This window comes from Ranitomeya imitator, chromosome 1, assembly GCF_032444005.1.
Source record: "Ranitomeya imitator isolate aRanImi1 chromosome 1, aRanImi1.pri, whole genome shotgun sequence".
NCBI classification, from domain to species: domain Eukaryota; kingdom Metazoa; phylum Chordata; class Amphibia; order Anura; family Dendrobatidae; genus Ranitomeya; species Ranitomeya imitator.
The window spans coordinates 665438872-665463663 of NC_091282.1; the positions used below are offsets into that span (position 1 = coordinate 665438872).

A 24792-nucleotide genomic window follows, 5' to 3' on the forward strand; every position below is an offset into this window, starting at 1 on the left:
TATTATGGGGCACTGGGGTTTATTATGGGGCACTGTGTAATGTGTATTATGGGGCACTGGGGTTTATTATGGGGCACTGTGTAGTGTGTATTATGGGGCACTGGGGTTTATTATGGGGCACTGTGTAATGTGTATTATGGGGCACTGGGGTTTATTATGGGGCACTGTGTAGTGTGTATTATGGGGCACTGGGGTTTATTATGGGGCACTGTGTAATGTGTATTATGGGGCACTGGGGTTTATTATGGGGCACTGTGTAGTGTGTATTATGGGGCACTGGGGTTTATTATGGGGCACTGTGTAATGTGTATTATGGGGCACTGGGGTTTATTATGGGGCACTGTGTAGTGTGTATTATGGGGCACTGGGGTTTATTATGGGGCACTGTGTAATGTGTATTATGGGGCACTGGGGTTTATTATGGGGCACTGTGTAATGTGTATTATGGGGCACTGGGGTTTATTATGGGGCACTGTGTAGTGTGTATTATGGGGCACTGGGGTTTATTATGGGGCACTGTGTAGTGTGTATTATGGGGCACTGGGGTTTATTATGGGGCACTGTGTAGTGTGTATTATGGGGCACTGGGGTTTATTATGGGGCACTGTGTAATGTGTATTATGGGGCACTGGGGTTTATTATGGGGCACTGTGTAGTGTGTATTATGGGGCACTGGGGTTTATTATGGGGCACTGTGTAGTGTGTATTATGGGGCACTGGGGTTTATTATGGGGCACTGTGTAGTGTGTATTATGGGGCACTGGGGTTTATTATGGGGCACTGTGTAATGTGTATTATGGGGCACTGGGGTTTATTATGGGGCACTGTGTAGTGTGTATTATGGGGCACTGGGGTTTATTATGGGGCACTGTGTAATGTGTATTATGGGGCACTGGGGTGTATTATGAGGCACTGGGGTGTATTATGGGGCACTGTGTAGTGTGTAGTATGGGGCACTGTGTAGTGTGTAGTATGGGGCACTGTGCAGTATGGGGCACTGGGGTGCACTATCGGGCACTATGTAGTGTGTATTATTACATTCCTGACACTGAGGACTCTCAATTCTAAATATTTTTCCACATTCCTGACAGACATCCATTCCTATGTCATACCAGCAGTAGTGTGGTCATTTTACCCGCTCTATTATGTGCAGCACACCTGCCAGAAACAAATATGGCCGCCTCTATCTCCGCACAGCGAGTCACGTGCCATTACGTTCACTTTCGGCGTCTTTCCGCCTTCGCCTGCGTTGCCCGGCAACCCCTGACAGTGGCGGGCGTTCAATTCAACAAGAAGATGAAGCGGGCGAACAATCTGAAGGAGGCTCTGTGCGCCTTGTGCAGGGTCTTATCCTCTTCTGGGTCACGGTGGGATCCTGAAACGTTACGGAAATCAAAGTTTGACCGACCAGAGGCGGTAAGAGACGTGTGGTTATTCACTATGGGAGGCAGGTATAGAGCAAGCAACCAATCAGCTCACTCCTTTCATTGTGCGACAGAAAAAAAAATGAGTAGTGTTATCTGATTGGCTGCTCTGGGATTTTTAGGCCGTAGGCTCCTAACACAGTGACCCGCCTCAGCACCCGAGGGAGAGCTGGAGTCGCCAGCCACCCGTATAGTCTAACATTACCCTGAGGAAATCTGTGTGTGCCCCAGGGGCTCAGCCATGGCCTCCTCCTCAATGTGCTTCATGACACCTGTCTGCAGCAGGAGCCTCCCCCCACTGCTTCTGTGCATTAGGCCAAAGCTGGCTCAGCCCTCTCCATTCACCTGGTCAGCAGACAAATCGGCAGGATATTAATGGGGTCTTTTCTGTCTAAATGATTTTTGCACCTCGGTTTCATTAACAATTTTATACAGTTTTGCTTTCACAGGAGCTTTATTACCCAGCACTTTGCTTTACAATCTCCTCTTCAGAGCTCACTGATGGATCCCAGTTACCTCATTCTGCAGCCAGCTATAGACTGTGCGCCGCCGCAGAAGCTATAGAAGCAATCGGTGCAAAAGTTTTAATGACACCCAATAGCAAAAATAATTCCTAGACCCAAATGCACGTGTTTCTGTAAGTCAATTATTCCCAGTGGTGGAAACCCCTTTAACTGATGGATTTGTTTAAGACTATCAGAGTCTAGATGCTGCAGACTGCTAAATAGCGAGGGCTACTATATTTCTTGTTCCAATGGGTTATGCAGGACTTTTCTGGGGCTAAGTGCTTATTGGCAGGTAGTTCCCTGCCTGCCCTGCCCTGCGACTATCTCTCCTGGCACAGGTGGCCATTCTCCTTCTTTCTGTGACGTCAAGACAACAGAACAGTTCCTTCTCTTCTGCTCTGTAGATGAGGCATCACTGCCGACATCCGATTGATTAATGGCCGCCTCAGCCATATGCTGCAGGTAGCCAGCTGTCAATCAGCATGACATTGGCAGTGATCCCTCCCGTCGACAGAGTGGGAAAGGAAGTACTGATCTGTCAACATTAGGAATGTCACAGGACATGGCACCCCCTTTTTGGGCTGTTCATTTTGTTTATATATGGATCGCCCCCCCAGGGCAGCGAGTTACTCGGTACCGGGTCCTTCGGTTCACAGGGGGATGTCATGGTGGCTGACCCGGTCCGTGGCCCTTGTGACGTCTGTGTTAAAGGGAAAGGTCTTTTAAAGGGATAACGTTTACGTTCGTGACGCCACCTGTGGTATTCGGTCAGGGTGACCAACGCTGCTTTAAGGGGTCTGCTGGGGTGATGTTATGGCAGCTAGATGGTATACCTTCCCTCAGGTGAAGTATATCCACAGGGCTTCCCAGAGTGTGGATGGTGGATGATGTAAGGCGCAGTGAAGAATGAGGACACAAGGGTGCAGTCTCTTTACCTTTACTGAAGACTTCAGCGTCCAGAGCACCGGATCTCGGGGCAGGCAGAGTCCGGCCGGTTTGGAGGCAAATCCAGAGTCCCCTTATCCAGGTGGAAATCAGTAGCCTCCTCTAGCGCCTGGGTGTTGTAGTACCTTACTGCTGAGCCTCTCATAACGTCCTCACAACTGTTGAAGATGTTACAGATGTTATGTCTCTCTCTGTCCCCCAAATAGATAGGACAAACCCGTATGACTGGTGGCTTGAGGCGTTTTACAGGGACTCTAGCACGCCCCAGCCTCTAAGCGGTGCCACTTTGCCTCCTGGGTGTAGGGGCGGACAGGTAACGTGAAATTAGCTGTCCTGCCAGTCTCTGGAGAAAGGCATAAAGGACTGTTGCTCCCTCGGTATTCCGGCTAGAAGGAGGCAGCCTGTGCAAGGCAGAACTCCTCTGATATCCACTCCTTTGCTCTGACTTCCTTCACGCTTGCTGCAATATGTTCTGCTTTCTATCTGTCTGTTTCCTAGGAGCTGCAGCACTTCAGGCCACAGGGCTCCTCTGCTTCCTCTCCCTCTGTCTTCCTGACAGGAACTGAACCCTTTCCCTCCAGATCAGGATGTTCTTATAGGGGAGTTCACCTTAAACAGGGTTAGAGCTCCCCCTTTTGATCTGGAGTGTGAACATGTTGCATGCATTGTGTTACCTGACAAAGAGTTCTCCTTCATTGCCTCCAAACGTAATACCACTTCCCCCTAGAGGAGAATGATATTACTGCAATGACCAGGACCCTGGGGCGCTGTATGTAACTTTCCACAGACGAGTAGCTGCATGGTCAGGACCCCTCCTGCTCTACCCTTTTCTATTTGGACGTCTGCTGACATATAGTGAGGTGAACTACAAGAGAAAGGTACTGTCCCAGTTGGGTACACCTTGGTCTCATCTGTCCACAAGATGCTTTCCTAGAAGGGTTAAATGTTTCAGATCACCAAACAAATGTAAATATTAGACAAAGATAACACAAGGAAACAGAATACAGTTTATAAATAAAGGTCTTTATTATTAAGGGACAAATATATCAAAAACTACAGTGCCCTGTGTGAAAAGGTGATTGCCCCCTAAACCTAATACCTGGCCGTAGCAGCAACAACTGCAATCAAGCATTTGCGATAACTGAGGAATTTTGGCCACTCATCTTTGCAGAATTATTGTAATTCAGCCACATTGGAGGGTTTCCGAGCATGAACCGCCTTTTAAAGGTCATGCCACAGCATCTCATAAGATTAAGGTCAGGACTATGACTAGGCTACTTCAAAGTCTTAATTTTGTTTTTCTTTGTCTTTTGGATCATTGTCCTTCTGCATAGCCCAACTAGAAAAACAATGACATGTCGTTTAAAGTGCATGTGCAAAAAAAAATAAACCCCCCCGAAAATGTCCCTGGACAGGAGCAGGGGTATGTGGCCTAGTTTTGTAAGTTATCTCTTATGAACAGGAAATAACTTACTGATTGTTGCAGTATTGACCATGGGGACCCCCAGAGATCATGAGACTGTGCTCTGCATCCCAGGAATCTGGCTGTGCAGCACAGTCCTGAATCGAGCAGAGGTGCGCATGCTTCATTCGTTGTTGGCTAGAAGCCCACCAAACAGATCTGAGAGTGGGACTTTTAGGTTACATATAGTATTGAGTTTCTGTGAATAAATGATTGTTACTTGAGTCGTGCTTTTGTTTTGTAGGCCTCAGAGTTCTGGAGCCTGCTGTTCTCCTTGCTGCGGCAAATCTTTCCAGGCAACCCAGATTCATCACACCAAAGACATGAGAAGATAGAAATGGGTACGTCAACACTTGGACCTCCCGTATAGGTTGATTTCCCATGTTTTTGAAATGTAAACTGTGCACAGTTCGCCCCAGCTCTTCAAACTTGAGCTTAAAGGGACTCTGTCACCTGAATTTGGAGGGAACAATTTTCAGCCATAGGGGCGGGGTTTTCGGGTGTTTGATTCACCCTTTCCTTACCCGCTGCCTGCATGCTGGCTGCAATATTGGATTGAAGTTCATTCTCTGTCCTCCATAGTACACGCCTGCGCAAGGCAATCTTGCCTTGCGCAGGCGTGTACTATGGAGGACAGAGAATGAACTTCAATCCAATATTGCAGCCAGCGGGTAAGGAAAGGGTGAATCAAACACCCGAAAACCCCACCCCTATGGCTGAAAATTGTTCCCTCCAAATTCAGGTGACAGTCCCTTTAAGTGGAATCTGTCAAAAATGTTTCTCTGTCTACTATGATGCAGGGGCAGAGACCCTGATTCAATCAATATATCACTTTACTGGGTTCAGTAGTTTAGATAAAATCCCTGTTTTTCTCTTCGCCACGACAGCACCCACTGAGAGAGGGGATCCGCCCCTAGGAACAGGAAACCCTACGGAGAGATAAAAGGGGCGGTCCCCCTCGCTCCCACAGTTTGGTTTCCTGTTCCTACGGGAAGATCCACGGAGAAGAGGATTCCCAGCCTGGACGCCACTTGCGCAGTTTACCTGTGAGGACGGCAAGGGCTCCAGGACTGGATGCAGCGTCGGGGGTGCTGATTCAGTTTTCCCCCCTCTGCTGGCAGACGTCGCGAGACCGGGTCGTGGGGGGCCGGTTCGCGGCAGATGTCCGGCGGTCTGCGGGGCAAGCACCAGGTGGTAGCGTTGCGCCGTCCTCGGCGGACGCCTGTGCGGTGTGGAGCCCAGTGTATGCCCCCGGAAGTGCTGGTAAGCTTCCGGGGTGCGGAGAAGTGAGAAGACGCCGGCGCTGAAGCCGGTAACAGCGCCGGAGTATCCAATATGGCCGCGACCCGGAAGTGGTTAGCACTTCCGGGTTCAACAGGAAGAACATGGCGGCACCCATGTGAAAAGGACGCCGGCGCTGCATCCCGGCGTCCAGAATGGATTCTGCAAGAGAGCCTGCGGTACCTTCTCTAGAGGTTACCACCGTCACCCCTCGCAGCCATGCCAGCAGCAGCAGCCGCTCTAGGCAGAGCGGATCGTCCAAAAGGAAGCCACCTGCATCTGTGTCTCCTCCTCAGCCGGTACCTGATCGGTCAGCTTCTGGGTGAGTGTGCATCTACCCCACTAGTCTGATTATTGTCCCTCTCCCTTTATAATAGGCAAAAAGGAAGGAAAAAGCGAAACACAAGCAGTGTGCGTTATGTATCCAGCCCCTTCCGGATAGTTACACTAAAAGGCTATGTGATTCATGTATAAAATCAACGTTACGTGAGGAAGCCTCAATTAAATCAGAGGATATAAGGGCCATGATTAGGGAAGAATTACGAGCCCTACAAAGCGTTGACAGAGAGCCACGTATTAAGGAGAAAAGAGGATACGTTTCACCTGTATCCGATCAGCCGTCTGAGTTAGAGGAAGCAAACTCAGATAGATCGCAGCAGGAGATATCCTCAGATGAGGATTAGGATACGTGCTTCCCCACAGATAGCATTGACAATCTGGTGAGATCAGTTTGCAATACCATGGGCATAGAAGATCTTAAAGTCCCTAAAACACAGCAAGACATTATGTTTGCTGGCCTATCCGAAAAGAAGAGACCCTCTTTTCCGGTAATAACGGCAGTAAAAAGTTTGATCAAAAAAGAGTGGGAAAGCCAGGGGCAGAGGGGGTTACCACCATCCTCAAAGAGACGCTACCCCTTTAACCCCTTTCTGCCAGCTGACGGAATAGTACGTCAGCTGGCAGATCCCCTGCTTTGAGGTGGGCTCCGGCGGTGAGCCCACCTCAAAGCCGCGACCTGTCAGCTGTTTTGTACAGCTGACATGTGCGCGCAATGAGCGCGAGCGGAATCGCGATCCGCCCGCGCCCATTAACTAGTTAAATGCCGCCGTCAAGCGCTGACAGCGGCATTTAACTAGCGCTCCCGGCCGCGCGGCCGGAAGTGCTCGCACTGCGGACCCCCGTCACATGATCGGGGGTCAGCAGTGCATCGCCATAACAACCAGAGGTCTCCTTGAGACCTCTATGGTTGTTGATGGCCAATTGCTTTGAGCGCCACCCTGTGGTCGGCGTTCAAAGCAACCTTGCATTTCTGCTACATAGAGGTGATCTGTACTTCACCTCTATGTAGCAGAGCCGATCGAGTTATGCATGCTTCTAGCCTCCTATGGAGGCTATTGAAGCATGCCAAAATTAAAAAAAAAAAGTGATTAAAAATATTAAAAAAATAAAAAATATATAAAAGTTCAAATCACCCCCCTTTCGCCCCAATCAAAATAAAACAATTAAAAAAAAATCAAACATACACATATTTGGTATCGCCGCGTTCAGAATCGCCCGATCTATCAATAAAAACAAAGGATTAACCTGACCGCTAAATGACGTAGCGAAAAAAAAAATCAAAACGCCAAAATAACGTTTTTTTGGTCGCCGCGACATTGCATTAAAATGCAATAACGGGCGATCAAAAGAACGTATCTACACCAAAATGGTATCATTAAAAACGCCAGCTCGGCACCCAAAAAATAAGCCCTCACCTGACCCCAGATCACGAAATTTGGAGACGCTACGGGTATCGGAAAATCGCGCATTTTTTTTTTTTTTTTTAGCAAAATTTGGAATTCACCACTTAGATAAAAAATAACCTAGACATGTTTGGTGTCTATGACTCGTAATGGAGAATCATAATGGCAGGTTAGTTTTAGCATTTAGTGAACCTAGCAAAAAAGCCAAACAAAAAACAAGTGTGAGATTGCACTTTTTTTGCAATTTCATCACACTTGGAATTTTTTTCCCGTTTTCTGTTACATGGCATGGTAAAATCAATGGTATCTTTCAAAAGTACATCTCGTCCCGCAAAAAATAAGCCCTCACATGGCCATATTGACGGAAAAAACAAAAAAGTTATGGCTCTGGGAAGGAGGGGAGCAAAAAACGAAAATGAAAAAGCTCCGGGGGTGAAGGGGTTAATGATGAAGAATTCACAACATGGTCAAAAGCCCCAAAAGTAGACGCAGCTGTGGCGTCTACATCAAAGAAATCCTTACTGCCTGTAGAGGATTCAGGCTCGTTACAAGATCCTCTAGATCGCAAAGCCGATTCGCTCCTTAAAAGAGCATGGGAGACTTCGGCAGGGGCCTTTAAACCGGCAATCTCAGCCACATGCACCGCAAGATCCATGCTTGTTTGGCTGAGTGACTTGGAAGAAGGGCTGAAAGGAGGTCTCTCTCGAGAGAAATTATTGTCCTCTATACCCCTAATTAGAGGTGCCACAGCCTTTCTAGCGGACTCATCTGCCGACTCTATACGCCTGGCAGCCAAGTCGGCAGGATTAACCAATGCAGCACGTAGGGCCCTATGGCTTAAGGGCTGGAAAGGTGACCCTCAGACCAAGTCTAAGTTATGCAGCCTCCCATGTCAGGGTGATTACCTGTTTGGTACCAAACTGGATGAGATCTTAACTAAAGCAGGGGAAAGGAAGAAAGGCTTTCCAAATAGTAATAATTACGTTCCATTTTATAGGAGAGCGTTCCGAAAGCCCGCATTTAATAAAAGGAAGGAGTTTAAGAACCAGGATCGCTGGGCCACAAGAGACACAAAACAAAAGGGTGCGTTCTTTGGGAAGCGCCCTTTCAAGTTTGAAGAAAAACCCCGTTAGGACAGATCTACCTGTGGGAGGCAGATTGTCCTCCTTCGCTAATGAATGGCGGGCCATAACAGCAAATATTTGGGCAAATAACCTTATTGCCTCTGGGTTACAATTAAAATTTTCCCGAGTCCCTCCGGACTCATTTCTATTGACTTCATTAAAGTCTCAGTTACAACAAGAGGCATTGGAGCAGGAGGTAATAAATCTCCTAGCTAAGGGAGTCTTGGTGGAGGTTCCATTCCTACAGGAGGGAATGGGATTCTATTCCCCGTTATTTTTGATTCCAAAACCAGATGGAACATTCAGAACTATTATTAATCTTAAAAAATTAAACATCTACCTAGAAAATCAAACCTTTAAGATGGAATCTATCCGGTCCACCATTAAACTCCTGTTTCCCTATTGCTTTATGACAGTTCTCGACCTTAAAGATGCGTATTACAATCTACCTATTTATGCAGAGCATCAACAATATCTACGGGTAGCGATTGTATTGAATGGGTGTGTCCGACACTTTCAGTATACTGCAATGCCTTTTGGGCTATCTATAGCCCCAAGAGTATTCACTAAACTAATGGCGGAGGTAATGTCATATCTAAGACTAAAAGACACACTCGTAATTCCCTACTTAGATGACATCTTAGTAGTAGGAAATTCTCCTTCGCAATGTCAACAACGGTTGTGTGATATGATAGCATCTCTGCAAAAATTGGGTTGGATAATAAACTGGGAGAAATCTAGACTTATCCCAACAACTCGGCAAATTTTCCTGGGGATTATATTAGATTCTACAAGCCAGAAATGTTTCCTTCCGGAAAATAAACAGATAACGGTTAGGAATAAAGTTCAGTCGGTAATAGATAAACCCCTAATTTCTTTGAGAGAAGGCATGTCCCTTCTTGGCTCCTTCACGTCATGTATTCCAGCGGTTCCATGGGCCCAATTTCACTCGAGGCATTTACAGTATGCAATTTTACATGAAGAAGAAAAATCTCATGGTCATTTAAATATTAAAATTTCCCTTTCTAATAATGTAATCCAATCTCTGATATGGTGGCTAGATCCAAAAAACCTGGTTAGTGGAGTCCCCTGGGTAGTTAAACCCTCAAATATAATATATACTGATGCCAGTCCTACTGGCTAGGGCGCACATTTAAAAGACCATTTAGTCCAAGGATTATGGTCAGTCACGGAGTCAGACGACTCTTCTAATATAAGAGAGCTAAAAGCTATCTATCATGCTCTATGTGAATTCCTTCCGCAGCTACACGGGACACATACCAGAATTCTGTCCGACAACATGACCTCAGTCGCCTATATCAATCATCAAGGAGGAACAAGGTCAGGAACGCTCATGTCTATAACCGATGACATCCTAACTATAGCCGAAGAACATCTTCTGTCCCTGTCAGCGCTACATGTCAGAGGAGTGGACAACTCAAGGGCAGACTTCCTCAGTCGTCATACCCTCCACCAAGGAGAGTGGGTCCTAAATCATCAAATTTTCAAAATGATAACCATGAAATGGGGTACACCCGAGAGAGATCTCTTCGCCACAAGACAAAACCGACAACTAAAAAGATTCGCTTCAATGTTCCGGGCCGACAATCCCGACATTCTCGATGCCCTTCAGACTCCTTGGACATTTCAGAAAGCATACGCTTTTCCTCCTCTGATTCTTCTACCAACAGTAATCAGGAAGATAAGGGAGGACCGGGCAAATATAATCCTGATTGCCCCATTTTGGCCAAAAAGACCATGGTTTCCCTGCTCAGAGCCATGTCCATCTCGGATCCGTGGATCCTCCCGGAGGATCAGGATCTTCTTTCCCAGGGGCCCTTCAACCACCCTCATGTGAAGGGACTAAGGTTGACAGCCTGGAATTTGAGAGGCAGCTGTTAAAACTAAGAGGCTTCTCCGATAGTGTAATTAATACCTTGTTAACAAGTAGAAAAAGATCCACTACTGACATATATGTGAGAGTGTGGAAGAAATTTCTAAATCTCTATCCATCGGCGTTATCTAGTGAAATTCCCGTCTCCACTATTCTAGAATTTCTTCAAAAAGGACGTGACCTAGGCCTTTCAGTTAATACTCTGAAAGTACAAGTTTCTGCTCTAGGGGCCTTGTATAGTCACAATGTTGCGGGTAATAGATGGATAGCTAGATTTATTTCAGCTTGCCAGAGATCAGAGCCAGTTCAGATTCCGCAGATGCCTCCTTGGGATATTAATTTGGTCCTGGAAGCCTTAACAGGTCATCCATTTGAGCCTCTAGACTTAGCTCACATTAAATATATTTCACTTAAGACCGTTCTTCTTGTCGCGTTAGTATCGGCAAGAAGAGTAGGTGACATACAGGCGCTATCAGTAGATCCTCCCTTTATGTCAATATTTCCTGATAGAATTGTCCTGAAAACAGACCCTTCCTACCTACCTAAAATGTGTACAAAATTCCATAGATCTCAAGAGATCCTTCATCTTCCTTTCTATAATAATCCTACAGACCAGGAGGAAGAGAAGTACCATACTTTAGATGTGAGAAGGGCTATAATAACTTATCTGGATAGGACTAGCGCCTGGAGGAAGAGCAGGGCTCTCTTTGTTTCTTTCCAGGGTCAAAGGAAAGGATCTGGTGTTACAAAAGGCACACTATCCCGATGGATTCGGGAGGCGATATACCTGGCCTATTCATCTAAAGGGGAGAATCCACCTGAGACTGTGAAGGCACATTCCACCCGGGCGATAGCATCATCCTGGGCTGAACGAGCGGAGGTTCCTATAGAACTCATATGTAAGGCCGCAACCTGGTCTTCTCCTTCTACCTTCTATAGTCACTATAGATTAGATCTATCTGCCTCCACTGACTTGTGTTTCGGTAGATCAGTCCTTAATACGATAATCCCCCCCAAATAACTATCTCTGAAAGTCTCTCAGTGGGTGCTGTCGTGGCGAAGAGAAAACACCGGATTATGTACCGGTAATGCTCTTTTATAGAGCCACGACAGCACCCCTTCACTTCCCTCCCATTTACATATATTAGTGTACATATGAGCACTGTTAAGGGTGGTGGATTCTTGTACTTATACATAGTTAAATTATAATGAATGATGATAAAGAATTGTCTACTAAAACTGGTGGGCGGTTCCTCGCAATCTCTGTAACCCAAACTGTGGGAGCGAGGGGGACCGCCCCTTTTATCTCTCTGTAGGGTTTCCTGTTCCTAGGGGCGGATCCCCTCTCTCAGTGGTTGCTGTCGTGGCTCTATAAAAGAGCATTACCGGTACGTAATCCGGTGTTTCTCTGCTGCAGATGTAGCAGAGCTCTGAATGCTGAGCTCTGCATAACTCCACCCACACCACTGATTGGCAGCTCTCTGTGTACCCTGTGCATAGGCAGAAAACTTCCAATCATTGGTGGGGGCAGGCTTGGACCAGGAGACACTTAATCCTGTAGGGATTATGTAGATGAAGGCTGCTCACTTATGTAGAGGCTTGTAATTCTCTTCTGTTTTACAGCTGACCGTGTAAAATATGTGAAGAGTGTACTTCAGATTCAAGGATACGGAAGGCCGGCATTTTACAACCTCCCTGATGACGGGGAAGATGGCAGCAGGGAAATACTCCTGGCTTTTTCGTGGCTTTTGCATAGAGTGAAGATACTTGAAATCCTGTTGAAAAAGAAAAGCATTAAAGTGGGAGATCACATTACAATATGCCAGGTATGTAGATGCTCATTAATCTGCTGTATCTGCATTAGGTGATAAAATATTTTGACACCCCTTGAAAGGGCTCTCCGACGCCTCTCATTTCCACATAAGGCGATGAGTGGCACCGATGTTGAAGCATCTGCAGATGCCTGTTAGGATGTATATACACATGAGTCTAATGAAAAGGACAAGTGCATGACACCTGCCGACCGGGCACGCATCCTGGCAGGCATCTTCTGACACATGGTCATCAGCATTGCTCACTTCCCATTGCAAAAGTGAACGGTACTGGAGAAAATCTTTCAGTTTATGTGCATGTATGATTTACAGGGAACACCCCACCTTAAATAGGTTCTGTCTCTTCACAACAGATACTCTTTAGATACCCTTGGCAAACAAAGGTAGATATTACTGCTCAAGAAACCCCAATAGCTATATGTGTGTATGTACAGTGAAGGAAATAAGTATTTGATCCCTTGCTGATTTTGTAAGTTTGCCCACTGACAAAGACATGAACAGTCTATCATTTTAAGGGCAGGTTAATTTTAACATTGAGAGATAGAATATCAAAAATAAAATCCAGAAAATCTCATTGTATAAATTATATAAATTTATTTGCATTTTGCAGTGAGAAATAAGTATTTGATCCCCTACCAACCATTAAGCGTTCTGTCTCCTAGAGACCAGTTAGACGATCCTAATCAACTCGTCACCTGCATTAGAGACAGCTGTTTTACATAGTCACCTTTATAAAAGGCTCCTGTCCACAGACTCAATTAATCTGTCAGACTCTAACCTCTACAACATGGGCTAGATCAAAGAGCTTTATAAGGATGTCAGGGACAAGATCATAGACCTGCACAAAGCTGGAATGGGCTACAAAACCATAAGCAAGACTCTGAGAAGGAGACAACTGTTGGTGCAATAGTAAGAAAATGGAAGAAATGCAAAATGACTCATTCGACATCGATCTGGGGCACCATGCAAAATCTCACCTCGTGGGGTATCCTTGATCATGAGGAAGGTGAGAGATCAGCCTAAAGCTACACGAGGGTGACTTTTTAATGATCTCAGGGCAGCTGGGACCATAGTCACCAAGAAAACCATTGGTAACACATTATGCCGTAAAGGTTTAAAATCCTGCAGTGCCCCCAAGGTCCCCTGCTCAAGAAGACACATGCCATGTGCAGGACCGTCTGAAGTTTGCCAATGAACACCTGGATGATTCTGTGAGTGACTGGGAGAAGGTCAGATGAGACAAAAATTGAGCTCTTTGGCATTAACTCAACTCGCCGTGTATGAAGGCAGAGAAAGGCTGCCTATGACCCAAAGAACACTGTCCCCACTGTCAAGCATGGAGGTGGAAACATTATGCTTTGGGGGTGTTTCTCTGCTAAGGACACATGACTACTTCACCACATCAATGGGAGAATGGATGGAGCCATGTACTGTAAAATCCTGAGTGACAACCTCCTTCCCTCTGCCAGGACATTAACAATGGGTCGTGGCTGGGTATTCCAGCAAGACAATGACCCAAAACATACAGCCAAGGAAACAAAGGAGTGGCTCAAAAAGAACAACATTAAGGTCATGAAGTGGCCTAGCCAGTCTCCAGACCTTAATCCCATAGAAAACTTATGGAGGGAGTTGAAGCTCCGAGTTGCCAAGCGACAGCCTCAAAATCGTGATGATTTAGAGATGATCTGTAAAGAGGAGTGGATCAAAATTCCTCCTGACATGTGTGCAAACCTCATCATCAACTACAAAAAACGTCTGACTGCTGTGCTTGCCAACAAGGGTTTTGCCACAAAGTATTAAGTCTTGTTTGCCAGAGGGATCACATACTTATTTCTCACTGCAAAATGCAGATACATTTGTATAATTTATACATTGTAATTTTCTGGATATTATTTTTGATATTCTTTCTCTCAATATTAAAAATTAACCTACCCTTAAAATTGTAGACTGTTCATGTCTTTGTCAGTGGGCAAACTTACAAAATCAGCAAGGGATCAAATACTTATTTCCTTCACTGTATGTATAGAAAGATAGTAGGAATTCTTTTTGGTCCAAACAATCAGTTTTATTGCTTTCATAAAACTCCAAGGGATTCAAAACCAAAACAGCCTCTTCTGAGCCCGAAGGTGTCACAGCAAAAAAAACCCAGTTTATTTATCAGGCATATATATGTCAGTGTGGCTCATACAAACAGATTAGTCCATTCTCCAAACTTCATACTCAGCTGACGCCCAATCCCACTAGTCTCGGTATCACCTTCAGCCTGAGGTCTAGCAGCTTCCAGCTCCAAACAGAAGTATTCATCTCCGGCATAGTTCACACTGAACAGGCTGGAGCCTCCACACGTTTCTTTGCAGCTCCAACACACAGACTGCTCGGCTTTCCTAGCTCACCCGTGCAGTCTCCATTCAGAGAAACTGTGGCATGTCTCCCAGCTACAGCTCACATTTTGACTGGTCTCTTACCAGCTTCAGCACACTAAATTGTGCTTCATGCAGCAGCCTGACACCTAGTGGTCACGGGCCCTTGTCCTTAATTAAAGGGAACCTGTCACCCCGTTTTTTCAGATTGAGATAAAAATACTGTTAAATAGGGCCTGCGCTGTGCGTTACAATAGTGTATGTAGTGTACCCTGATTCCCCACCTATGCTGCGAAATACATTACCAAAGTCGCCGTTTTCGCCTGTCAATCAGGCTGGTCAGGTCGGGTGGGCATGGTGACATCGCTGTTTCTTCCCCAGCTTTCCGTTGGTGGCGTAGTGGTGTGCGCATGTCCAAGTGCCGAATCCACTGCGCGCAGGTGAAGAAAAAGCGCGCGATCTGCGCTATTATCCTTGTCATCGGTGGGGGCGGCCATCTTCCTGAGGCCGCGCGTGCGCAGATGGAGTGCTCCGCTGCACGGGGCTTCAGGAAAATGGCCGCGGGATGCCTCGCGTGCGCAGATGGAGATCGCGGCGGCCATTTTCCTGAAGCCGAGATGCAAACTCTGCCCAAAACCAAGGCTGTCTACCACCTGCGAACACACAGAGCCTGCAGGGCTCTGCTACCTACAGATTATATGCAATGTTCTGCAGCCTGCACTTCACGCCCCCAGGCTCCGCGGCTTGGACGTCACACGCACAGGCTCTGCTATTTACATATTACAGAGACACTCGCTGCCTACAGCATGCGGTCAGTCCAGTACTACAAACAATCGTACAACACACCCAACACTTGCACTAGCACCTTACTGCTCTGCAGGCACACAGCCCTGCTCCACATGCACTGATGCTGGTCTGTGCTCCGCACACTACATCCTCCTTCCTAGCCAGTACAGTGAATGGAAATTCACCATTTACATTATGTGACCATATTACCATAGCAGACTCCTGGTAGCATAACGGACTACAGGGTGCTACAGCTTTAGCCCAGAAGAACGGGAGAGGTCATCCAATAACAATAGCTTGCTACAAGTCCTCACAAGCCCTACTTGGTGGGACACGAAACCACCGTCTGTGCGTATGTTCACATGGGCTGTGGGATAGTTCTTGGCGTCTCCATGATTTCACCTTACCTCCACCCCAGGGACTAGCAGATATGGAAGTGTGGCCCTTTCCAGGGTCACCAGACTCCCTGAGCTCCACAGTTCCACTTGGACACCGTTCGCAGTCACCTGGCTCTCCCGAGGTCCTTCTCTAGGATGAGGACCAGAACTGCATGAGGAGTAGGAGTTGTGCCGGCCGGCGCTGCACTTCACTAGTTTTGGGACTTGGTCAGTCCCACCATCTCTCTGTACCGAGATGCTATATGAACCTCGATCCCGACATTGGGGACCCTGGTTCTCCTACACACAACTTCATGACACCATAGTAAATTCACCTCCTGACAGGACAGCTCCTCCATGCTCCCAGAGTGATTGTGGAGCAGGGCTACTAGATGCCTCTGACATCCGTAGTCCCTAGGTATGTTTCCACGTTCAGGAAACGCTGCGTGTTTGATGCTGCATAGAGACGCAGCGTCAAACACGCAGCATCCAGATGTTACAGCATAGTGGAGGGGATTTCATGAAATCCCGTCTCCACTATGCGTGGTAACATGCATCCGGCAGCCCTGCGATTCCGGACATGCGGCGCGTCTTTTTAGATCGCAGCATGTCCGTTTACCTTGCGGCGACGCTGCTATGGGGCAACAATGAAGAGTGCAGAGCACTATATGGCACAGCTATGGGGCAATAATGAACGGTGCAGAGCACTATATGGCACAGCTATGGGACAATAATGAACGGTGCAGAGCACTATATGGCACATCTATGGGGCAATAATGAACGGTGCAGAGCACTATATGGTACAGCTATGGGGCAATAATTAACGGCGCAGAGCACTATATGGCACAGCTATGGGGCAACAATGAACGGTGCAGAGCACTATATGGCACAGCTATGGGGCAATAATGAACGGTGCAGAGCACTATATGGCACAGCTATGGGGCAATAATGAACGGTGCAGAGCACTATATGGCACAGCTTTCTATGGTACATCTATGGGGAAATAATGAATGGTGCAGAGCACTATATGGCACAGCTATGGGGCCATAATGAACAGTATAGAGCATCTATTTTTTTTTTAAATTCACCGGTAGCTGCTGCTTTTTCCACCCTAGGCTTATACTCGAGTCAATAAGTTTTCCCAGTTTTTTGTGGCAAAATTAGGGGGGTCGGCTTATACTCGAGTATATACGGTACATGCATTTATGTAAAAAAGAATGTCTTTTAATATGGACAGTCCCTATGAATGTCTCTGGGATTCGCACCTCTCTCGAGAGTAGAGCTTAGCTGTCAATGGAGAGATGGCTACTTGTGTGCCGTGCTCTCAGATCACTTCACTGGGAGTTCCGACAATAGCCGATCAATCGCACTCCTATAGAAGTGAATGGAGCAAGCCATGCCTGCTCAGCCACTTAACGGTGTTGTCCACCTTTGGGGTGACATTTTTATAGTGTATAAAAGCCAAAAGGTGCAAAATCTTGAATGAACAGCAATTGCAAAAATTAGTTTTAATCCAATGCATTTTATTTAAAAAAAAAAAAGTTCCAAAAGGTGGGCGATCCCTTTAATTCTTCTTTTTCTCCTTCACCTCATTGGGGGACACAGACCGTGGGTGTATGCTGCTGCCAATAGGAGGCTGGCTAGTTTCACATTTGCGTTTAAATCTGCAGCGTTTAATCCGCATCCGCAAGTGGTGGAAAAAACGCATATAAACGCGTACAAACGCAGCATTTTTAGACGCATGCGGGAACGCATGCGGTTAAAAAAAAAAGCCGCGTTTGTACGCGTTTATATGCGTTTTTTCATGCGTTTGCGTTTTTGGTGCGCATGATGAGAAATTTCACAAGAGAAAAATCTAGATAACCAGACACCGCAATGGGACCACAGAGGGTGTGTATTATGGGATTTCCTTATATAGACCCCTGAACAGCTGTAATCTTCAGATTTTGCTCCTGTATCCTGTGTCATGATGGATCTTCGCATGGAGAGCTGTGTGACCACCATCGTCCCTTCAATTTGTGTGTAATAGATTATGTACACAGAAGAGAAAATGGAGGTTATACAAGGCAGTTCTCTACTCACCAGGTCAGGTGTCCTAACTAATGAGTTTTTTGACACCTGACCTGTTCAGTAGAGTTCTGCACTGTATTTCCGCCATTTTCTCTTCAGACTGCAACACTAGTCACAGACTAAGCAGAAAGAAGAGATTATGGAGATAATACATCTATTATTTTTTGGCCCACCTCGTATCTTTGTACTAAAGACACACAAAGCTGCAGTCTTTTTTTTTTATAACTACTGGAGATATGATGTGGCCCAAAAATTAAGTGTGTGGCGAAGTTTCTTATTTGGTGCACGGTGTGTGTTGCCGGCGGCAAAAGATACAATAAACCAAACATAATTGGGGCAAATCAAATTGTATTTATTTTTTAGCAACCAAAAAATTTATTTAACTGCGCCGCCTTGGGGTAGAGTGATGTAAACGGGGGGTGTGAAGCACTGAGGCCTGGCTAACCGTGGACAACGCAGAGGTGGCAGGAGAATTAAACTAGTGGGGTCTGGAAAAAGAGTCCTCTGTTTTTTTTTTGTTTGTTTTTTTGGGGGGTTTGCCGGGTTCTGGGAAGCCTTGGTGGGCTCATATGGTGTGGCGTGGTGGTGGGTGACCTGTCAGGGTCCGGCTGCACTGTGTCAGAGTCCATAGTGCTCGTAGAGCATGCAGCCATGCCAGAGTCCATAGTGCTCGTAGAGCATGCAGCCATGCCAGAGTCCATAGTGCTCGTAGAGCATGCAGCCATGCCAGAGTCCATAGTGCTCGTAGAGCGTGCAGCCATGCCAGAGTCCATAGTGCTCGTAGAGCGTGCAGCCATGCCAGAGTCCATAGTGCTCGTAGAGCGTGCAGTCATGCCAGAGTCCATAGCGCTTGTAGAGCGTAAGGCCATGCCAGGGTCCTGCTGCATCGTGGTGGTGGCGGTACGGAAGGCCATGCCAGGGTCCTGCTGCATCGTGGTGGTGGCGGTACGGATGGCCATGCTAGGGTCCTGCTGCATTGTAGTGTCAGTGGAGGAGGTCCAAGCAGGAGCAGCGGTTGTCATGGTGGTGGCGGTGGGATGTCCAACTGCATTCGGCATGGTGGTGGTGCTCTAGTGGGGCAGCAGAGGTCGGCATTGAGGTTAATCGTGACAGTGAAGGCACAGGTGGATATGCCGACACTGTCTGCTGGAAATACCGACTCTGCTGCATAGCCTGCACGTAAGCAGCATTGCAGGCCTGCATGACACTCAGCTGGAGATCAGGAGTAAGGTGTTCCGACATGCCCTGCTCAGTTTGGTTAAAAAAATGATGTGCTGGCCTCTGGAGGTTGGCTTTCACTTGGTTTAGGCTTTTTGTGGCCTCCTGGATACGTGCATTCACGAGGCTATGTGAAACATCCATTCGGTCACCCAAAGCCTTGATTGCTTCTTGTAAAATCGAGCTCAAGTGCAAAAACTCGGGCATGAGTGACCTGTCCGATGCCCTCTGCCGCTGTAGGGAGGAGCCCCCAAAAAAAGGGGCAGTGGAAGAGGACTGCAAAAGGGGAACACCTGATGGACCAACTCTCTGGTCTCCAGTTGCAGCGCTGCTGGATGGCTGGGACGGGTCCGTAGCTGTCGGATGAAGGACCGCTCCAGAACCTGGGCCAACAGTAGTGCTCCATGTGCTGTGAAAAAAGGAAAAAGAAAATTAATACCAAAAATTAACCAGACGCAAAATCCTGTGGAATAGAAAAATACAGATTATGGCAATACAATACAACCTAATGCACGTGATAAATACTTACGTTCTCTGGGCAAGGACCGGTCTTACAAATACTATCGAGTTCTGGGATTTTTATCTTCTGATCCTTGCTCCTGAACCACTGGGAACACGGCTCTTGACGCAGGTCCTTGTTGAAGCGGTCCTTCATCGAACGCCAACGTGTTTTGACTTTGGCCACTGTTAAAAAAACAAAAAAACATTATGGTCAGAAAAAGGACTTTTGGCCGTACTCCCACAACTGTGTGTGATGAGAGAAACTCCTGAGAGTTTCTTTCATCACACACAGTCGAGTGAGCACGGCCAAGGTCTCTGCTACTTCACACTGCAGTGTAATACTTACCACATGCATTTCGGACCCGAGTCTGGGCGTTGTCCCAGCCATCTCACATCTCTTTGGCCACCTCATTCCATAGGCGCCGCATCGTGACGTTGTTTTAGTGCAGTGGATCCCGGGTGTCCCACAACGGGACTCGCTCCTGGACCAGGGAGATGAGTAGGTCATTTTCAATTAGGTCATCCTCCCATTGTGGAACCTAAAAATTAAATAAAGTCATTAAAGTTTGGTCAATTAACATAAGGAAGAGAAAGAAAAAAGATGCTGAGAAATGGCATGAATAGGAAAGTCAACATACAAAAGGATTCCAGAAGAAAAAAGTAAAGAAATGGAAAGAAAGGAAGATTCAAGAATATTACACTGAGGATACAGTAAACAGTCAGCCTTGTATACCTACCCGCTGCCGTCTTTCCACCCGACCTTGACTCCGCTGCTCCTGCCCAGTCTCTGCCGCAGATAAAGAAGAGCTCTAAAAAAATGAAAAACACAAATTGTCACGTGTGGATGTGACAGTGAATACTTACCAATCTGAGGAGGCAAGTACTCACCTCACTGACATGTTCAACTTCCGACGGCCCAGGACGTTGCTCCTCATCAGAAGAAGAAGACATTCTGATGCATGTAGAAAGAAAGAAATGCAAGAAATTAGGGCATGTAGAGACAGAAAATAGAAAATAAAGGCATTGGCTAGGATATACTCACATTGTTCAGTGTCTTGTTTTCCTCCAAGATGTAGCCTGTGTCTCATCTGATTCAGTGTCTGCTGAGTAGTGACCTGCAAATATCCACTACCTCCCTTTATCACCTACTATGTGGGGGGTGGCTTATCAGTGTCTAGACATGTTTTTCTCTTGTGAAATGCATGCGTTCTATCTATTAATCTTAAGCTAAATGTTTTATAAAAATTGTTTTTTTGCAACAGCTATTTCAGTTTCATATATCTAATAACTGTTGGACACAGTAATGTTTCTGCCTTGAAATGAGGTTTATTGTACTAACAGAAAATGTGCAATCTGCATTCAAACAAAATTTGAAAGGTGCATAAGTATGGGCACCCCACCAGAAAAGTTACATTAATATTTAGTGGATCCTCCTTTTGCAAAAATAACAGCCTCTAGTCGCTTCCTGTAGCTTTTAATGAGATCCTGGATGAAGGTATTTTTGACCATTCCTCTTTACAAATCAATTCCAGTTCAGTTAAGTTTGATGGTCGCCGAGCATGGACAGCCCTCTTCAAATGATCCCACAGATGTTCAATGATATTCAGGTCTGGGGACTGGGATGGCCATTCCAGAACAGTGTAATTGTTCCTCTGCATGAATGCCTGAGTAGCTTTGGAGCTGTGTTTTGGATCATTGTCTTGCTGAAAGATCCATCCCCTGCGTAACTTCAACTTTGTCACTGATTCATGAACATTATTGTCAAGAATCTGCTGATACTGAGAGGAATCCATGCGTCCCTCAACTTTAACAAGATTCCCGATGCCGGCATTGGCCACACCCCCCCAAAGCATGATGGAACCTCCACCAAATTTTACTGTGGGTAGCAAGTGTTTTTCTTGGAATGCTGTGTTTTTTGGCCGCCATGCATAACGCCTTTTTGTATGACCAAACAACTCAATCTTGGTTTCATCAGTCCACAGGACCTTCTTCCAAAAAGAAATTGGCTTCTCCAAATGTGCTTTTGCATACCTCAGCCGACTCTGTTTGTGGCGTGCTCGCAGAAACGGCTTCTTTCGCATCACTCTCCCATACAGCTTCTCCTTGTGCAAAGTGCGTTGTATAGTTGACCGATGCACAGTGACACCATCGGCAGCAAGTTGATGCTGCAGGTCTCTGTAGGTGGTCTGAGGATTGTCCTTGACTGATCTCACCATTCTTCTTCTCTGCCTTTCTGATATTTTTCTTGGCCTGCCACTTCTGGCCTTAACAAGAACTGTACCTGTGTTCTTCCATTTCCTTACTATGTTCCTCACAATGGAAATTGACAGGTTAAATCTCTGAGACAGCTTTTTGTATCCTTCCCCTGAACAACTATGTTGAATAATCTTTGTTTTCAGATCATTAGACAGTTGTTTTGAGGAGCCCATGATGCCACTCTTCAGAGGAGATTCAAACAGGAGAACAACTTGCAAGTGGCCACTTTAAGTAGCTTTTCTCATGATTGCATACATCTGGCTATGAAGTTCAAAGCTCAATTAGGTTAGAAAACCCAAAAAAGTGCTTTAGTAAGTCAGTAAAAAGTAGGTAGGAGTATTTAAAACAAGAAAATGATAAGGATGCCCATACTTATGCACCTGTCAAATTTTGTATGAATGCAGATTGCACATTTTCTGTTAGTACAATAAACCTCATTTCAAGGCAGAAACATTACTGTGTCCAACAGTTATTAGATATATGAAACTGAAATAGCTGTTGCAAAAAAACAATTTTTATAAAACATTTAGCTTAAGATTAATAGGGGTGCCGAAACTTTTTCATATAACTGTATGTTGGGTTCCACAGTTGGATCCATTTCTATACTGTGGCTATTCCATAACTGTTTGAGATGGGAATGCTCCCTTAAAGCCTCTACATTTACGGTAGCCAGTATGCATTGTGGCAATGATTGATTGCCTTGTGCCCTCTGCGTAGAATAATTGCCGCCCCAGATCAGCTTAATGGTCGTCCCACCCATGGGAGATTTCCAGTGGCAGATATCCCTGGTTGATCTCTGTGCAGGCACTCTATTCTCAGATCCCTAATGTTTCTCTCTTACCGCCTGTCCTTTTCAGACCTACGCACAAGTCTCCGAATGCTATTCCCCTCAGATTTGGGAGCTTTTAAAAAGATGTGGTGTAGCCCCAAACGACCATTCAGATTACAGCAGCAGCTTGGAAAATATAATCAGTGACCTGATTATGGGAAACGCCACCAAAGACACTCGTCTTAGTCCAGGGAGACTGCCGTATGTACATGTACATGAGTTTGCCGCGCTTAATGGATATTTCATGTCTATATAGCAGCCTAGATATTTTAGGAAAATTGTACCCCCACCTCTGCAGCCGTGAGATCAATGCTCAGGACTGATTGTAGCATTGAGACCTCTGAACGGGGTGGATGTTGCGTATGAAACATTTGAACGGGGTGGATGTTGCGCATGAGACCTCTGAATGGGGTGGATGTTGCGCATGAGACCTCTGAATGGGGTGGATATTGTGCATGAGACCTCTGAATGGGGTGTATGTTACGCATGAGACCTTTGAACGGAGTGGATGTTGCGCATGAGACCTCTGAATGGGGTGGATGTTGCGCATGAGACATCTGAATGGGGTGGATGTTGCGCAGGAGACATCTGAACGGGGTGGATATTGCGCATAAGACCTCTGAATGGGGTGGATGTTGCGTATGAAACATCTGAACGGGGTAGATGTTGCGCATGAGACCTCTGAATGGGGTGGATGTTGCGCATGAGACATCTGAATGGGGTGGATGTTGCGCAGGAGACATCTTAACCCGGGTGGATATTGTGCATGAGACCTCTCAATGGGGTGGATGTTGCGCATGAGACCTTTGAACGGAGTGGATGTTGCGCATGAGACCTCTGAATGGGGTGGATGTTGCGCATGAGACATCTGCATGGGATGGATGTTGCGCATGAGACATCTGAATGGGGTGGATATTGCGCACGAGACCTCTGAACGGGGTGGATGTTGTGCATGCGCCGTGCCAATTTCTTCAGTCTATGGGAACAGATATAACATTGGAACAGGAGTTGCAAAGACCCCGGTGTGAACGGAGTGTCAGTCCATCAGTCACTACTACGCCATTCTCTTCTATGGGGCTGACATAGATAGTGACCAATGGGACTGCAGCACATGCACACTACTGTGTCATTCACATAAGGGATTTTACACCCCCACTTTCAGATCAGCGGAGTTCCCAGCGGCCTGAACCCACAGGCTTATCATATTGAATAAGAATACCCCTTTAATTCTGTGTGTTTTTATCTCCATTCCATGTAACTAGAAATAATTAAAAAGAGTTTTTCCTGACGACTGCGCTGAATATTCGTCTGTAATGCAGATAATTGGTCTGTAAGGTTATTAGCAGGATTTGGGATTGTCAGATGTCGTCGCTGCAGCATTTAGAGCAGCCTTTCTTTTTTGTGACAAAACTCCCTGTTGATCGTCATTATGAAGCATTTCTATAGAAACCACTAAAGGTTCATGCCTGCTCATGCTGTGCCGAGAGAGTGGGTGCTCAAAAAGGTTGTTTTCTCCGGATTTTTGCTGGCACAGGGGCCGTATTATAAAATGTACATGCTGTACATAAGTGATTTGACATAATTATACGGCTGCCATTCTATTTTTCGCTACTCGCTGTTTTTCGCCACTGGCGACATTGTTCGCGTATAAAGTCCCGCTTTATATAAATGACTCCATGCGGCTTTAAGTGCATATGTGTGCGAGTGAGTAGAGCTGAAAAATGGTAATCAGAGGCTGGAAGAAAAAAGGCATCTGCACGGCTTTCTGAAAGGTATTCGTACATCTCCAAGAATTTAGTTCCTACTGTTTTAGCCATCTATCACGGGGCTGGGATGCACATTGCCATCTGTGGCGTGGTAAACGTGACCGCAACTGGAAGTTTCGTTTTGGGAAACCAGATCCGTCTTCTCTTTTGACTATTTAAAGGAGGCTTCTCTAAATTAAAGGTTCTGGATTAGGGAGTAGTTTATTGATCAATGTCCTGTTGGAATGCCGTCACTTCATTCATTCCCTCCGGCTTTTTCCAGCAGTCTCGCAGAAATGTGGAGATCACCATTCCAAAGCCCTGTTTTCAAAATCGGTTGGAATAGCAGTGGTCGGATGCCCACCAATTTGCATTTTCAATGTTGACAATAACTGGAATCAATGACAATTGGTTCCCATGTCCAATTCCACCATTTCGTC

At 46.2% G+C, this 24792-nt stretch overlaps 1 protein-coding gene across 2 annotated transcripts in view; it reads left to right on the forward strand.

Moving 5' to 3' along the window:
• The first annotated feature begins 1250 nt into the window (after positions 1 to 1250).
• TEDC1 (tubulin epsilon and delta complex 1) overlaps positions 1251 to 24792 on the forward strand; it is a 95134-nt gene continuing 71592 nt past the window's right edge. Inside the window, exons 1-3 of one of the 2 annotated variants that reach the window (XM_069729067.1) lie at positions 1251 to 1416; positions 4582 to 4678; positions 12002 to 12204. In XM_069729067.1, the coding sequence (XP_069585168.1) occupies positions 1297 to 1416; positions 4582 to 4678; positions 12002 to 12204 (420 nt within the window). In that variant the 5' untranslated portion in view covers positions 1251 to 1296. The remainder of the gene's footprint in view (positions 1417 to 4581; positions 4679 to 12001; positions 12205 to 24792) is intronic. The other variant, XM_069729076.1, reaches the window with a different exon arrangement.